General features: G+C 50.5%; 1 protein-coding gene across 22 annotated transcripts in view; it reads left to right on the top strand.

The window, feature by feature from the left end:
- NRXN1 (neurexin 1) overlaps positions 1-11,584 on the top strand; it is a 683,270-nt gene extending 671,686 nt beyond the window's left edge. For 9 of the 22 annotated variants that reach the window (XM_038751823.1, XM_038751812.1, XM_038751816.1 and 6 more), the window contains 2 exons: positions 1,768-1,855; positions 8,873-11,584. In XM_038751823.1, coding sequence (XP_038607751.1) covers positions 1,768-1,855; positions 8,873-9,204 — 420 coding nt within the window. In that variant the 3' untranslated portion in view covers positions 9,205-11,584. The remainder of the gene's footprint in view (positions 1-1,767; positions 1,856-8,872) is intronic. The other 13 variants (XM_038751827.1, XM_038751825.1, XM_038751817.1 and 10 more) reach the window with 3 other exon arrangements.
- The last annotated feature ends 4,266 nt before the right edge of the window (positions 11,585-15,850 follow it).

Here is a 15,850-nt window from a genome sequence, read left to right as displayed (position 1 = left end):
CCCCATGTGGGACAGCCTTGATTACTTTGTATCCCCACCCCCCCCCCAGTGCTTGGCACATAGTAAGCGCTTAACAGATACCGTAATTACTATTTTTATTAGCTAATTATTAGCATACTGCTTCCCCTCCAGTGCCACCATTTTTACCCAGCGCTTAGGACAGTGCCATGCGCTGGGGCCAGCTGTATTTCCAAACTAACTAGGTGAGACACCAAAGGGCACGATGGGTTCTGCCCATTCCAGTGCAAGCATATCGGGAGCACTGGGAAAACATCTCCGATCTCTCTCCGACCCGGGGCCCGGCTCCGAGATGGGCATCATCATCATCAGCAATCGTATTTATTGAGCGCTTACTGTGTGCAGAGCACTGTACTAAGGGCTTGGGAAGTACAAGTTGGCAACATATAGAGACAGTCCCTACCCAAAAGTGGGCTCACGGTCTAAAAGGGGGAGACAGAGAACAAAACCAAACATACTAACAAAATAAAATAAATAGAATAGATATGTACAAGTAAAATAAATAGAGTAACAAATATGTACAAACAAATATACATATATACAGGTGCAGTGGGGAAGGGAAGGAGGTAAGATGGAGGGGGATGAGGGGGAGAGGAAGGAAGGGGGCATCTCTAGGCCTTCCCAGACTGAGCCCCCTTTTTCCTCTCCTCCTCCCCATCCCCCCAACCCTACCTCCTTCCCCTCCCCACCTGTATATCTGTTTGTACAGATTTATTACTCTATTTATTTTACTTGTGCATATTTACTCTTCTATTTATTTTGTTAATGATGGGCATCTAGCTTTATTTCTATTTGTTCTGACGACTTGACACCTGTCCACATGTTTTGTTTTGTCGTCTGCATCCCCCTTCTAATAATAATAATAATGTTGGTATTTGTTAAGCGCTTACTATGTGCAAAGCACTGTTCTAAGCGCTGGGGTAGATACAAGGTAATCAGGTTGTCCCACGTGGGGCTCACAGTCTTAATCCCCATTTTCCCGATGAGGGAACTGAGGCCCAGAGAAGTGAAGCGACTCGCCCAAAGTCACACAGCTGACAAGTGGCGGAGCCGGGATTTGAACCCACGACCTCTGACTCCAAAGCCCGGGCTCTTTCCACTGAGCCACGCTGCTTCTCTAGCAGACTGAGCCAGTCTGCTTCCAGACTGCGAGCCCGTTGTCGGGTAGGGACCGTCTCTACGTGTTGCCGACTTGTACTTCCCAAGCGCTTAGTACAGTGCTCTGCACACAGTAAGCACTCAATAAATACGAATGAATGAATCTCCGGTGGATTTAGCCGGGCCGGCCTGTGTTCGAAACCCACGGAACATCTTCAACGCCCCACAGGGGCCACACGGGCCCGGCCCCGCGTCCCCCGCTGCTCTCAGGGAGCGTGTCGAGTGTCAAGCCCCCCAGAGACCCCTGAAGCGTTGGCCGGGGACACGAGGCCTGTCATATATGTTTGTACAGATTTATTACTCTATTTATTTTACTTGTACATATTTACTCTTCCATTTATTTTGTTAATGATGGGCATCGGTGCCAACCCCGGCCATGCGGACCAGGCCGACTGTGACTTCCAAGATGGCGGCCGCTTGGCCAACGAACAGGCCAAAATGGCGGGGGGAAAGTTGTGAGGGGGATCGTATAGTAAGCGCTCAACAAATACGATTGATGATGATTTCCTGAGCAGGGGAAGGGGCGGGGGCGAGAGGCAAGGCCCGAGTCCCCCCAGTGAACCCCCATCTTTGGATTTGTTTGCCTTGCAGACCACCGACGACATCCTGGTTGCCTCCGCCGAGTGTCCCAGCGACGATGAGGACATTGACCCTTGTGAGCCGAGCTCAGGTGGGTTAGGTTAGTCGCATTTTTTTCTTACCTTCTTTCCATCCTTCCGTCCGGTCTCGGTGTGCATGTTGTTGCCCCGGACGCCCCCGGGCACCACCACCACCCTCTCCGTGCCCGCGGCCCCCGGGCCGAGCCCGCCCGCCCCTGCTGTTTTCTTTCCTTCCATCCAGTATTTGTGAAGCGCCGGGGTGGATCCGGTCTAATCAGGTTGGACACAGTCCCTCTCTCGTTTGGGGCTCACGGTCTTCGTCCCCATTTTGCAGAGGAGAAAACCGAGGCCCAGAGAAGTGGAGTGACTTATATATGTATATATGTTTGTACATATTTATTACTCTATTTATTTATTTATTTATTTATTTTCCTTGTACATATCTATTCTATTTATTTTATTTTGTTAGTATGTTTGGTTTTGTTCTCTGTCTCCCCCTTTTAGAAGCAGCGTGGCTCGGCGGAAAGAGCCCGGGCTTTGGAGTCAGAGGTCGTGGGTTCAAATCCCGGCTCCGCCACTTGTCCGCTGTGTGACTTTGGGCAAGTCACTTAACTTCTCTGGGCCTCAGTTCCCTCATCTGTAAAATGGGGACAAAAACGGTGAGCCCCACGTGGGCCAACCTGATTACCTTGTATCTACCCCAGCGCTTAGAACAGTGCTTTGCACATAGTAAGCGCTTAACAAATATCAACATTATTGTTATTATTATTTTAGACTGTGAGCACACTGTTGGGTAGGGACTGTCTCTATATGTTGCCAGTTTGTACTTCCCAAGCGCTTAGTGCAGTGCTCTGCACATAACAAGCGCTCAGTAAATACGATTGATGATGATGATGATGATGACCAGAACCTAAGTCCCACAGCAGACAAGTGAGGGAGCCGGGATTAGAACCCAGGTCCTTCCGACTCCCGGGTTCTGTCCAAGTCCCTTTAGAGGGGAAGCTCCTCGCGGGGTTAGGCTGTTGGATTTGCCCGATTTATTTTATTACATATCTATTCTATTTATTTTATTTTGTTAGTATGTTTGGTTTTGTTCTCTGTCTCCCCCTTTTAGACTGTGAGCCCACTGTTGGGTAGGGACTGTCTCTATATGTTGCCAACTTGTAGTTCCCAAACGCTTAGTACAGTGCTCTGCACACAGTAAGCGCTCAGTAAATATGATTGATTGAGATAATTGTGGTATTAAGTGCTTACTATGTGCGAGGCACTGTACTAAGCGCTGGAGTGGATACAAGCAAGTCAGGTCGGCACTGTCCCTGTCCCATGTGGGGCTCACCGTCTCCATCCCCATTTTCCAGATGAGGGAACTGAGGCCCAGGGAAGTGCAGTGACTTGCCCGAGGCCACACGGCAGACAAGAGGTGGGGGGTGGGATTAGAACCCAGGTCCTTCCGACTCACAGGTTCGACGCTCCTCACGGGCAGCGCGCAGGTGCCCTGCTTCTGCCGGGCTTGCCCGAATGAAGCAGAGAAGCAGCGTGGCTCAGTGGAGAAGAGCCGGGGCTTTGGAGTCAGAGGTCATGGGTTCAAATCCCGGCTCCGCCAAATGTCAGCTGTGTGACTATGGGCAAGTCACTTCACTTCTCTGTGCCTCAGTTGGGGATATTTATTTTATTTTGTTGGTATGTTTGGTTTTGTTCTCTGTCTCCCCCTTTTAGACTGTGAGCCCACTGTTGGGTAGGGACTGTCTCTATGTGTTGCCAATTTGTACTTCCCAAGCGCTTAGTACAGTGCTCTGCACATAGTAAGCGCTCAATAAATACGATTGATGATGATGATGATGATGATAAGACTGTGAGCCCCTGTGGGACAACCTGATCACCTTGTAACCTCCCCAGCGCTTAGAACAGTGCTTTGCACATAGTAAGCGCTTAATGCCATTAAAAAAAAAAAAGAATGTTTAGCACACTGTCCCAGGGGGCGTTTAGTAGACACCACCACGAGTACCACTGCTCCGGGGAGGCGGGTGGCAGGAAGAGTCATCCCTCCCTCCTGGGCCGGACCCCCGGGGAAGACTGTGGGGAGCTTTTTGGGGGGCCGGGCCCACCTGGCTTCGTCCACCCCCACCACCCAGCGGTCCGGTTCTTCGGGAAGCCCAGCTTCCCGAAGGGAGAGAGGGCCTGCCTCTCCCTGGGAGGGAAAAGCACCAGAGGCAGGGCTCGTTTCCATTCCCAGGCACCCCGGGAAGCTCGGCCTTTCCAATTTTCTTTTCACAGCACTAATGAGAACCCTGGAAACAGACTAAACCTTCCCATCTGCAATCCAAAACCATTTTCAGGCAACCTCCTCGAATTATAACCGGTTTCTAATCCTCCCTGGCCCTCGTTTCCTCTTCTCTCACTGCCTTCTGCATCGCCCTGATTCGCTCCCTTTATTTATGGTGGGCAGGGAATGTGTCTATGTACTTCCCAAGCGCTTAGTACAGTGCCCTGCACACAGTAAGTGCTCAGTAAATACGATTGAATGAAAGAATGTTCTACTGTACTCTCCTCTTATCTCACTACCTTCTGCGTCACCCTGATTCGCTCCCTTTACTTATGGTGGGCAGGGAATGTGTCTGTTTATGTACTTCCCAAGCGCTTAGGACAGTGCCCTGCACACAGTAAGTGCTCAGTAAATACGATTGAATGAATGAATGTTCTACTGTACTCTCCTCTTATCTCACTACCTTCTGCGTCACCCTGATTCGCTCCCTTTATTTATGGTGGGCAGGGAATGTGTCTGTTTATGTACTTCCCAAGCGCTTAGTACAGTGCCCTGCACACAGTAAGTGCTCAGTAAATACGACTGAATGAATGAATGTTCTACTGTACTCTCCCATGCGTTTAGAACAGTGCTCTGCACGCAGTACGCGCTCAGTAAATACGATCGAATTGAATGAATCCCCCCTCCCAGCCCCACAGCACTTAAGCTGTTAAGCTAAGCGGATTGCCTTGTATCTACCCCAGTGCTTGGCACATAGTAAGCGCTTAATAAGTACCCTAACTAATAATTATTATTACATGTCAGGCCCTATTCTAAGCTCTGACATAGAGACAGATTAATCAGGTCAGACACAGGCCACACCTTCTCAGTAGGAGGGAGAACAGGAGATTTCAGTCAGTCCTCTCAATTGATCAATTAGTGGTACTTACTGAGCGCTTACTCAGTGTGGAGCCCTGTGCTAAGCGTGGCTCAGTGGAAAGAGCCCGGGCTTGGGAGTCAGGGGTCGTGGGTTTGAATTCCGGCTCTGCCACTTGTCAGCTGTGTGACTTCGGGCAAGTCACTTCACTTCTCTACGCCTCAGTTACCTCGTCTGTAAAATGGGGACTAAGACTGTGAGCCCCACTTGGGACAACCTGATCACCTTGTAACGTCCCCAGTGCTTAGAACAGTGCTTGGCACATGGTAAGCGCTTACTAAATGCCATTATTATTCACCCCTCCCTCAGTCCCAGAGCACTTGTGTCAATTTCCCTAATTTATTTATATTAATGTTGGTCTCCCCCTCTAGACTGTCAATACGTTGTGGGCAGGAAACGTAACTAACAACTCTGTTACGCTGAGAAGCAGCGTGGCTCACTAGAAAGAGCATGGGCTTTGGAGTCAGAGGTCATGGGTTCTAATCCTTGTCAGCTGGGTGACTTTGGGCAAGTCACTTCACTTCTCTGTGCCACAGTCACCTCATCTGTAAAATGGGGATTAAAACTGTGAGTCCCCTATGGGACAACCTGATCACCTTGTAACCTCCCCAGCGCTTAGAACAGTGCTTTGCACATAGTAAGTGCTTAACAAATGCCATCATTATTATTATTATTACGAATCAATCGGTAATTTAATATATATAATTTAATATGTATGTAAATCCTGTGGGATTGGGGCAAATATCAAATTCCTTCATTCATTCAGTTGTATTTATTGAGCGCTTACTGCGTGCAGAGCACTGTACTAAGCTCTTGGGAAGTACAAGTCGGCAACATATAGAGACGGTCCCTACCCAACAACAGGCTCACAGTCTAGAATGTCCCAAGAGAGAGACAGACATTAATATGTCTAATCCAGCGCTTAGAACAGCTTAGAACAGTGCTTTGCACATAGTAAGCGCTTAACAAATACCAAAATTATTAAAATTATTATTGTTATAAAGAAATAAATTACAGATAGGGACATAAAGTGCCACGGAACTGAAAGCTGATCGTCCCGAGACGAGCTAAATCGTTCAAGAAGCCTCTTTCCTCGGGCTGGCCAAACCACTCTCCCCGAGTCTTAGGTCTGGTGGCGGAAAAGAAATGAAGCGTCTCCCTGACGGATGCGGAAGAAGTTTTCCGACCGCCACCTCTTAGTTCTCTTCAATTCCAAAATTCCCATGCCGGCCGGCACTTGAGCTGAAGTCTTTGTCCGACCGCCACCTCTTAGTTCTCTTCAGACCCAAAATTCCCATCCTGGCCGGAGCTTGAGCCGAAGTTTTTCTCCGACCGCCACCTCTTAGTTCTCTTCAGACCCTAAATTCCCATCCCAGCCGGCGCTTGGGCCGAAGTCTTTGTCTCGTGTCTCCAGGCGACGTGCCCTCTCAAACCATTCCGACAGATACGTGAGAGGGGGCAGCTAGGCCGGAGAAGGGAACATCAAAAAAAAAAAAAGCCGAAATCCAAAGCCCGTTTTAGCGGCCCGCCTTGGAATAGTTCGGTGTTCCCTCCGAGCAGATCCTGTCAGTTAAACGGCGAGGACAGGCCGCCTCTCCCCATCCTTCTCCTCCTCCTCCTTCTCGCCCTCTCCCTCCTCCCGTTTCAAAGGCAGATGGCCCGAGTGAGCTCATTGTGAAAATGGGTCTAAAATTAAAAGCGTCCTAGCAGGTGGGAGAAGTTATCTAAGGAGGCTTCAAGCCCCCGCTTCTAAGCCCGGCCTTCCGAAGAAGCAGCACGGCCTAGCGGAAAGAACCCGGGTTCTAATCTGGGGCTCCGCCACCTGCCTTAGTACAGTGCAAGCGCTTAGTACAGTGCTCTGCACACAGTAAGCGCTCAATAAATACCATTGAATGAATGAATGCTGGGTCTCGTCACCTCTCTGGGCCACAGTTACCTCATGGGTAAAATCGGGTTGAGACTGTGAGCCTCACGTGGGGCACGGACGGCGTCCAACCCGATTAGCTCGTATAATGAATAATAATGGTGTTTGTTAAGCGCTTACTATGTGCCAAGCACTGTTCTAAGCGTTGGGATGAATACAAAGCGCTCAGGTGGTCCCACAGTCTTAATCCCCATTTTACAGGTGAGGTAACTGAGGCACAGAGACTTGCCCAAAGTCACACAGCTGACAATGGGCGGAGCCGGAATTAGAACCCGTGACCTCTGACTTCCAAGGCCGGGCTTTTTCCGGAGAGCCACGCTGCTTCTCGTATCAATCAAGCAATCAATCGTGTTTATTGAGCGCTTACTGTGTGCAGAGCACTGTACTAAGCGCTTGGGAAGTGCAAGTTGGCAACATATAACTATATAAAACTATATATATATATATATATATAAAAAACTATATATATAACTATAACTATATATATATATATATATATATATATATATATATATATATATATAATCTACCCCAGCGCTTAGTACAGTGCCTGGCACGTAGATCTGAGAAAGGAAACAGCCGCACAGTTCCTGTTGACTTCAGATCCGACCCAGCCCAGCTTCTCCCTCACTCCTGTTTTTTTTTTTTTGATGGTATTTATTAAGCGCTTACTATGTGCAAAGCACTGTTCTAAGCGCTGAATAATAATGATGTTGTTAAGTACTTACTATGTGCAAAGCACTGTTCTAAGCGCTGGGGGGGTTACAAGGTGATCACGTTGTCCCACGTGGGGCTCACAGTCTTAATCCCCCTTTGACAGTTGAGGGAACTTAGGCTCAGAGAAGTGAAGTGACTTGACCAAGCTCACACAGCAGACATGTGGGGGAGGCAGGATTAGAACCCATGACCTCTGACTCCCAAGCCCGGGCTCTTTCCACTGAGCCACGCTGCTTCGTGGCTCAGGAAACGTTGGCGCGGCCCTCTTCAATCAATCATTCGTATTTATTGAGGGCTCACTAGGTGCAGAGCACTGTACTAAGCGCCTGGGAGAGGACAATACAGAATTGTAATGAGCCTACAGTCTCGAGCAGGAGAGAGACATTAACACGAATCAATCAGTAATCTATTATATCTAATTTAAAGATATGTTCATAAATCCTGTGGGGTTGGGGCAAATATCAGGTGTCCCAGGGTCACAGATCCGACCGCATAAAAGACCATTTGAAGATTGCATTCTTGTTCAACCAGTAAATTTATAATAATAATAATAATAATAATTGTGGTATTTCTTAACCTCTTACTGTGTGCCAGGCACCGTACCAGGCACGGTAAGCAAATCGGGTTGGACATAGTCCCTGTCCCATATGGGGCCCACCATCTCAATCCCCATTTTACAGATGAGGAAACCGAGGCCCAGAGAAGTGACGTGACTTGCCGTCGCCACACAGCAGACAAGTGGCAGAGCCAGGATTAGAATCCAGGTCCTTCCGGGCTCTATCCACTAGGCCATGGCACATGGAAGCAGCGTGACTCAGTGGGAAGAGCCCGGGCTTTGGAGCCAGTGGTCACGGGTTCAAATGCCGGCATCCGCGTGACGTTGGGCACTTCCCTGTGCCTCAGTTCCCTCATCTGTAAAATGGGGGTGAAGACTGTGAGCCCACCGTGGGACAACCTGATCGCCTTGTAACCTCCCCGGCGCTTAGAGCAGTGCTTGGCAGGTAGTAAGCGCTTAATAAATGCCATTATTATTATTATAGTAAGCGCTGAACCAATACCATACTAGGCCACGCCGCTTCTCTCCCTGAAACAAGATGGCGCCCAACCATGGCCACCCCCCGTGGGAGGGCGGATCATCATCATCATCAATCGTATTTATTGAGCGCTTACTGTGTGCAGAGCACTGTACTAAGCGCTCGGGAAGTACAAGGATCCCGAAACAGGACGCTAACTTCTGTCCCCCTCCCTCCCCTCTCTTCTCCCCCGCGTGCCCACAGCCAACCCGACGCGGGCGGGCGGGCGGGAGCAGCAGTTCCCGGGCTCGGCCGAGGTGATCCGCGAGTCGAGCAGCACGACGGGCATGGTGGTGGGCATCGTGGCGGCGGCGGCCCTGTGCATCCTCATCCTGCTCTACGCCATGTACAAGTACCGCAACCGCGACGAGGGCTCCTACCACGTCGACGAGAGCCGCAACTACATCAGCAACTCGGCCCAGAGTAACGGCGCCGTGGTCAAAGACAAGCAGGCCGCGGGGGCCGCCGGCGGGGGCGGCGGGGCCAAGGCCGCCGCCAAGAGCAAGAAGAACAAGGACAAGGAGTACTACGTCTGATCCCAGCGGCGGGCTCGCCCCGCGGACCCTCGCCCGGACCCCCGAGACCCGAAGGCCACCCCGCCCCGTCCCCCCGTCCCCCGCCCCGTGTCGTCCCCCACCCCAGGACCACCGCCTCGCCGCCCCACCGCCCCCCACAATTTGTACGAAGCACACACGGACCCGAGTCGGGAGGGCCGCGGCGCGGGGACGGTCCGGCCCCGGAACCTTTGGGAGGGACGCCCCCCCGAAATCCCCCTGCCCCCGCGGAGCCGAGGAGCGTCGCCGCACGCGGCAGAGGCACAAGAGGAGCGTGACACACAATCGACAAGGAGCTACCTACGCGTGGGGGGCCGAGGCACGGCGGCGGGGTGGGGGACCCGCACGCCCACCCGGCCCTCGACGCCTCTTCCGGAGACTGACGCGGGGACCGCTCCCCCGTCCCCCGACCCCACCGCCCTACCCCTTTCCTGGTCGGGAGGGGAGACGGGGGGTTGGCCGGAGGACACTCCGTTTCCAAACCGTACCCCGGCAGAAACGCAGCGAGAGGGCATAGATGCGATCGTTGGGAAATTTTCATGCACGCTTACTACGTTATTACATATGTTTATATAAAACGAAAAAAAAAAACACATCTCTGTGTGCTTTCTGGACCGTGATCAGTGACGTTTTATAGCCTGTTGTATAGACGATGCAAACTATATCCGCTCATCGGCCATTTTGGGTAAAGTTTGATGTTCTCTTAGTATTGCTAGGTATAGAGAGTTTTACTCCATCTGGAACCTCCGACTCCCCCTTTGAGTTTTCCGCCCTTCCCAACCGCCACCACTTCTCTCTGTCTCTCTCCCCTCGCCCCGTCCCTCCTCCGTTTGATTTGCGGCGCGCGGGGGTGGAACGGGGGATGTGTCAATAAAGAGCGAGTCCGCTGGTTTCTTTCTTTCTTACCTGTACAGCCTCTGTTCGGTGCAATTGAGTTTTAGTAGTTTGTACGGAAGAAGTGGATTAGAAAGCGAAACGTATATAAATATATAATATATATCTATCCCTTGTAAACTTCCTCCCACCTTCCCCTCCGCCCCCGACCTGGGTAGCCACTGGCCATAGTCACGTTTGTTTGATGGTAAAATATCCCACCCCCCCGCAGCCCTCCCCATCCCACACTCGCCCTAATTCACCAAACCGCGGGAGGAGACCCCCGAGAGCCGGGCAGACCACCGGGCCCGACTTCCAAGCCCAACGGGCGCGCCCGAAACGGTGCCGGGAAGCCGAGCGTCTTTAAGGAACCCGCTTGGCTCCAACAAGGCCCCGATCCCGACTCGCTCCGACCCCAGAGGGCCCGGCCGGAAAGTCCTCCGAGCCGAGGCCGGGACCCCGTCCCCCGACTTTCTCGGCCCGTCTGGTGCTCCGGGGGTTCACTGCAATAAATCTCAGAACCCCGCCGGGATGGGGGACGGAGGACACGAAGGGGGGGGGGTGTCAAAACGCGCTCCATTGCTGCCAAGAGGTCACTGACGGGGGCTCGGGAGTTGGGACGCCCACTCCCCCTTTTCCATCAGGAATTTCCAGTTTCCTTCCACCGACCTCCCCCGGCCCCAAGCCGGAAATGGGGGGGGGACCACCCCCGAGAGATCCCGGCTCTCTGGGCCCTCCACGATCTGATTTCAGTAGCCGCCCCCCATCACCCCCACCCCCCCAAATATCTATTTTTCTAACCCCGCCAGCTCTCCCGGGTGGCCCGGCTGGACCCCGCCAGATTTCAGCTGAACTCAGGGAAGACGAAGGCGAAAGCAAGAATCAGCGGGCAACCCCAGAGTCCCCCCACGGCCGGCTCCTCTTCCGTAGCGTAGCCGGACGGGCCTCACACCTCGCTGCCCGCGGAGGGCGGGAAAACTCCGGGCGCGTGGTGGCCGGGCCGGAGGAAATCCCAGCTTGGGAGCGAGTGGAACCGAGTCCTGACCGCCCCCCCCACCCATGGGGGCAAAGGTCAGGGGTCACCCAGAGCGGAGGGGGGACGGAAAATGGAGCGCACGGTGGGAGAACCCGACGGCAACCATCTTTACCGTCTCAAACTACCTAACCGCAATTCGATTTCACCTCTGCGCCGCGCGTGTCCGACTGAGATGGCTTCTTTTCTATCCCTGTAACGTGCTGCCTTTTTTAAAAATGAAAGCCCGAAGCGATGCGTGAGGCCCCTCGTGACCCGGCCCCTCCACCGCCGTCCCCCTCCCCGCCCCACCACGACATCAGAGAGAGGTCAGAAATGCCCCTATAATCTTACAGTGCTTTGTGTGATTGCTATTTAAGGGTTTTCTTTCGTTGTCGCAAGGCCTATTTCTCCATTACTGGAAATGCTAAGCAAGTGGACTTTACTGTTTTGTTAATAAAATGTTTCTTAATACAAGCGGCGCTGTGTGTGTTCCTCCTGTCAGGTGTAGGGAAAACGATAATAGTGATGCTAGTTGTTAAGCGCTTAGTATGTGCCGGGCACTTTAGTAAACGCCGGGGTGGGTAGAGAAGCAGCGTGGCTCAGTGAAAGGAGCCCGGGCTTTGGAGTCAGAGATCATGGGTTCAAATCCCAGCTCTGCCGGTTGTCAGCTGTGTGACTTTGAGCAAGTCACTTCACTTCTCTGGGCCTCAGTTCCCTCATCTGTTAAATGGGGATTAAGACTGTAAACCCCCCATGGGACAACCTGATCACCTTGTAACCTCCCCAGCGTTTAGAACAGTGCTTGGCACATAGTAAGCACTTAACAAATGCCATTATTATTATAATTATTATTACAAGCAAATCAATCAATCAATCGTATTTATTGAGTGCTTACTGTGTGCAGAGCACTGTACTAAGCGCTTGGAAAGTACAAGTTGGCAACATATAGAGACAGTCCCTACCCAACAGTGGGTTCACAGTCTAAAATTGGGTTGGACACAGTCCCTGTCCCTACGTGGGGTTCACAATTTCGTCCCCATTTTATAGAAGAGGTAACTGAGGCCCAGAGAAGTGAAGTGACTTGCCCAAGGCCACACAGCACACAAGTGGCAGAGGGGGGATTAGAACTCGTGCCCTCCTGGCTCCCAGACTCGGGCTCTAGCCACCTGGCCATGCTGCTTCTCCCCCACCCACTGAGGAACAAACTCATTCATTCAATCGTATTTATTGAGCGCTTACTGTGTGCAGAGCACTGTACTAAGCGCTTGGGAAGTGCAAGTTGGCAACATATAGAGACAGTCCCTACCCAACAACGGGCTCACAGTCTAGAACAGTGTTTTGCACTAGTAATAAGCACTTAACAAATGCCATCCATCATTATTATTATTATTATTATTTTATTATTATTATTAGAAGGGGAAAGGGACATACCTGGGCTCAATTGGATATGCTCCTTCATTCAGCCCCTTCGAAGCAGAAAGAGGATCTTCAGTCAATCGACACATAGAAAGCGCTTAACAAATATCAACATTATTATTAATTACTGAGTGCCTCATCTGTAGAATGGGGATAAGGCTGTGAGTCCCTTGTAGGACAGGAACTGCGTCAGCGTGGCTCAGTGGAAAGAGCCCGGGCTTTGGAGTCAGAGGTCATGGGTTCAAATCCCTGTTCTGCCAAATTGCCAGCTGTGTGACTTTGGGTAAGTCACTTCACTTCTCTGGGCCTCAGTTCCCTCATCTGGAAAATGGGGATGAAGACTGTGAGCCCCCCGTGGGACAGCCTGATCACCTTGTAAGCTCCCCAGCGCTTAGAACAGTGCTTTGCACATAGTAAGCGCTTAATAAATGCCATCATTAGAGAAGCAGCGTGGCTCAGTGTATGTATATATGTTTGTACGTATTTATTACTCTATTTATTGTATTTGTACATATTTATTCTACTTATTTTATTTTGTTAATATGTTTTGTTTTGTTGTCTGTCTCCCCCTTCTAGACTGTGAGCCCACTGTTGGGTAGGGACCGTCTCTAGATGTTGCCAACTTGTACTTCCCAAGCACTTAGTACAGTGCTCTGCACACAGTAAGTGCTCAATAAATATGATTGAATGAATAAATGAATGAAAGAGCCCGGGCTTTGGAGTCAGAGGTCATGGGTTCAAATTCAGACTCCGCCACTTGTCAGCTGTGTGACTTTGGGCAAGTCACTTCACTTCTCTGTGCCTCAGTTCCCTTATCTGTAAAATGGAGATTAAGACTGTGAGCCCCCCGTAGGACAACCTTATCACCTTGTAGCCTCCCCAGTGCTTAGAACAGTGCTTTGCACATAGTAAGCGCTTAATAAATGCCATCATCATTAGAGAAGCAGCGTGGCTCAGTGGAAAGAGCCCGGGCTTTGGAGTCAGAGGTCATGGGTACAAATCCCGGCTCCACCAACTGTCAGCTGTGTGACTTTGGGCAAATCACTTCACTTCTTTGCACCTCAGTGACCTCATCTGTAAAATGGGGATGAAGACCGTGAGCCGCCCGTGGGACAACCTGATCACCTTGTAACGTCCCCAGTGCCTAGAACAGTGCTTTGCACGTAGTAAGCGCTTAATAAATGCCATGATTATTATTATATTATTATTATTATTATAGAAGGGGGCAATACCACTTCAATAATTTGGACTCTTCACAATTAAGATGGCTTCCTCATTCCCTGTCCCTACCTTGTGACCAAAGACATCAGCTAAGGGGGGACTGTATCTCCTCTGGTGCTTCAACATAACGAACAGGGGAGCCCCCCTTGCCCCCCAACCTCTCTCCTTCCCCAACTAACCTCTCATGATGATGATGATGATGGTATTAAGAGAAGCAGCGTGGCTCAGTGGAAAGAGCCCGGGCTTTGGAGTCAGAGGTCATGGGTTCGAATCCCGGCTCCGTCACGTGTCTGCTGTGTGACCTTGGGTAAGTCACTTAACTTCTCTGAGCCTCAGTTCCCTCATCTGTAAAATGGGGATTAAGACTGTAAGCCCCACGTGGGACAACTTGATCACCTTGTATCCCCCCCCCAGCGCTTAGAACAGTGCTCTGCACATAGTAAGTGCTTAACAGATGCCATTATTATTATTATTATTATTATTATTATTTGTTCATTCATTCATTCAATCACATTTATTGAGCGCTTACTGTGTGCAGAGCACTGTACTAAGCGCTTGGGAAGTCCAAGTTGGCAACATCTAGAGACGGTCCCTACCCAACAGCGGGCTCGCAGTCTAGAAGGGGGAGACAGACAGCAAAACAAAACATATTAACAATATAAAGTAAAATAAAATAATTTGTTAAGCGCTTAATACGTATCAAGCATTGTTCTAAGCGCTAGGGTAGATACAAGCTAACCAGGTTGGACACAGTCCCATTCCCACATGGGGCTCGCTTAATCCCCATTTTCCCGAACTGAGGCCCAGAGAAGTGAAGTGACTTGTCCCTGGTCACACAGCTGGATTAGAGGCAGGATTAGAACCCAGGTCCTTCTAGCTCCCAAGCCTGGGCTCTATCCACAAGGCCAGTTCTCTTTTAATCAGGTAGCAAATCCAATAGAATCATTTACAAGCAAGGCAGCCGGGGATTTAAGAGAGATTTGGGGGTTTTGTTTTGTTTTTCTTTAAAAAAACCTTCCCCCGTTTAATCCCCCGAGCCTCATGGATCTCAGCCAGAAAGGGAAATCCAATCAGGTCGGTACAGGCTTTCACTGATTTTGTTTCCGATCAATGATATTTAAACCTATCGATCAAGGTCCAATTCTTTACCGCAGAATGGGATTTGAAAGAGCAGGGGAACAATCGGACAAAAGCGATTTATTCCTTTTCATTCAAATGCGATAAATCCAATTATCTAACGGTCGGGGTTAGGCAGACTCAGGGGCAAAGATAACGAGTTTGACCAAAGTCGCTTCGTTTATTCCTTCAAAACAGTAGAGAGTTCGCAGTCGTGGGGTCAGAGGTCAGGGACGCTTGTGAGCAGTGACCTCTCCTCACTGCAATCAATCCATGGTACTTATTGAGCGCCTACTATGTGCAGGCCACTGTACTAATAATAATAATCATAATAATTGCGGTATTCATTAAGCGCTTACTATGTGCCAAGCACTGTACTAAGTGCTGGGGTTGAGACAAGCACTGGGTTGGTGCCGGACAGCAGGGAATGTGTCTGCTCTATTGTCTTGCATTCATTCGAAAAGCAGCGTGGTTCGGTGGAAAGAGCCCGGGCTTTGGAGTCAGAGGTCGTGGGTTCGAATCCCGGCTCCGCCACTTGTCAGCTGTGTGACTTTGGGCGAGTCACTTCTCTGAGCCTCAGTTACCTTATCTGTAAAATGGGGATTAAGACTGTGAGCCCCCGTGGGACGACCTGATCACCTTGTAACCTCCCCGGCGCTTAGAACAGTGCTTTGCACATAGTAAGTGCTTAATAAATGCCGTCATTATTATTATCATTATTATTCAATCATATTTATTGAGCGCTTGCTGTGTGCAGAGTACTAAGCGTTGGGAGAGCACGATACAAAAATAAACATAGTCCCTGTCCACAATGAGCTGACAGTCTAAGGACTGTTGAGTCGTACTCTCCCAAGAGCTTAGCACAGTGCCCTACACACAGTAAGCGCTCAATAAATACAACTGACTGCTTGAGAGACCGCCAGGTCGCTTAACCATGCTGGGCCTCAGTTCTCTCCTCCGAACAATGGGGATAAGATCGGTGGTCAG

Source organism: Tachyglossus aculeatus, chromosome 9, assembly GCF_015852505.1.
Source record: "Tachyglossus aculeatus isolate mTacAcu1 chromosome 9, mTacAcu1.pri, whole genome shotgun sequence".
Taxonomy (NCBI): domain Eukaryota; kingdom Metazoa; phylum Chordata; class Mammalia; order Monotremata; family Tachyglossidae; genus Tachyglossus; species Tachyglossus aculeatus.
Note: the sequence above shows the minus strand (reverse complement) of the source record. Positions and strands in the feature narration are given on the sequence as shown.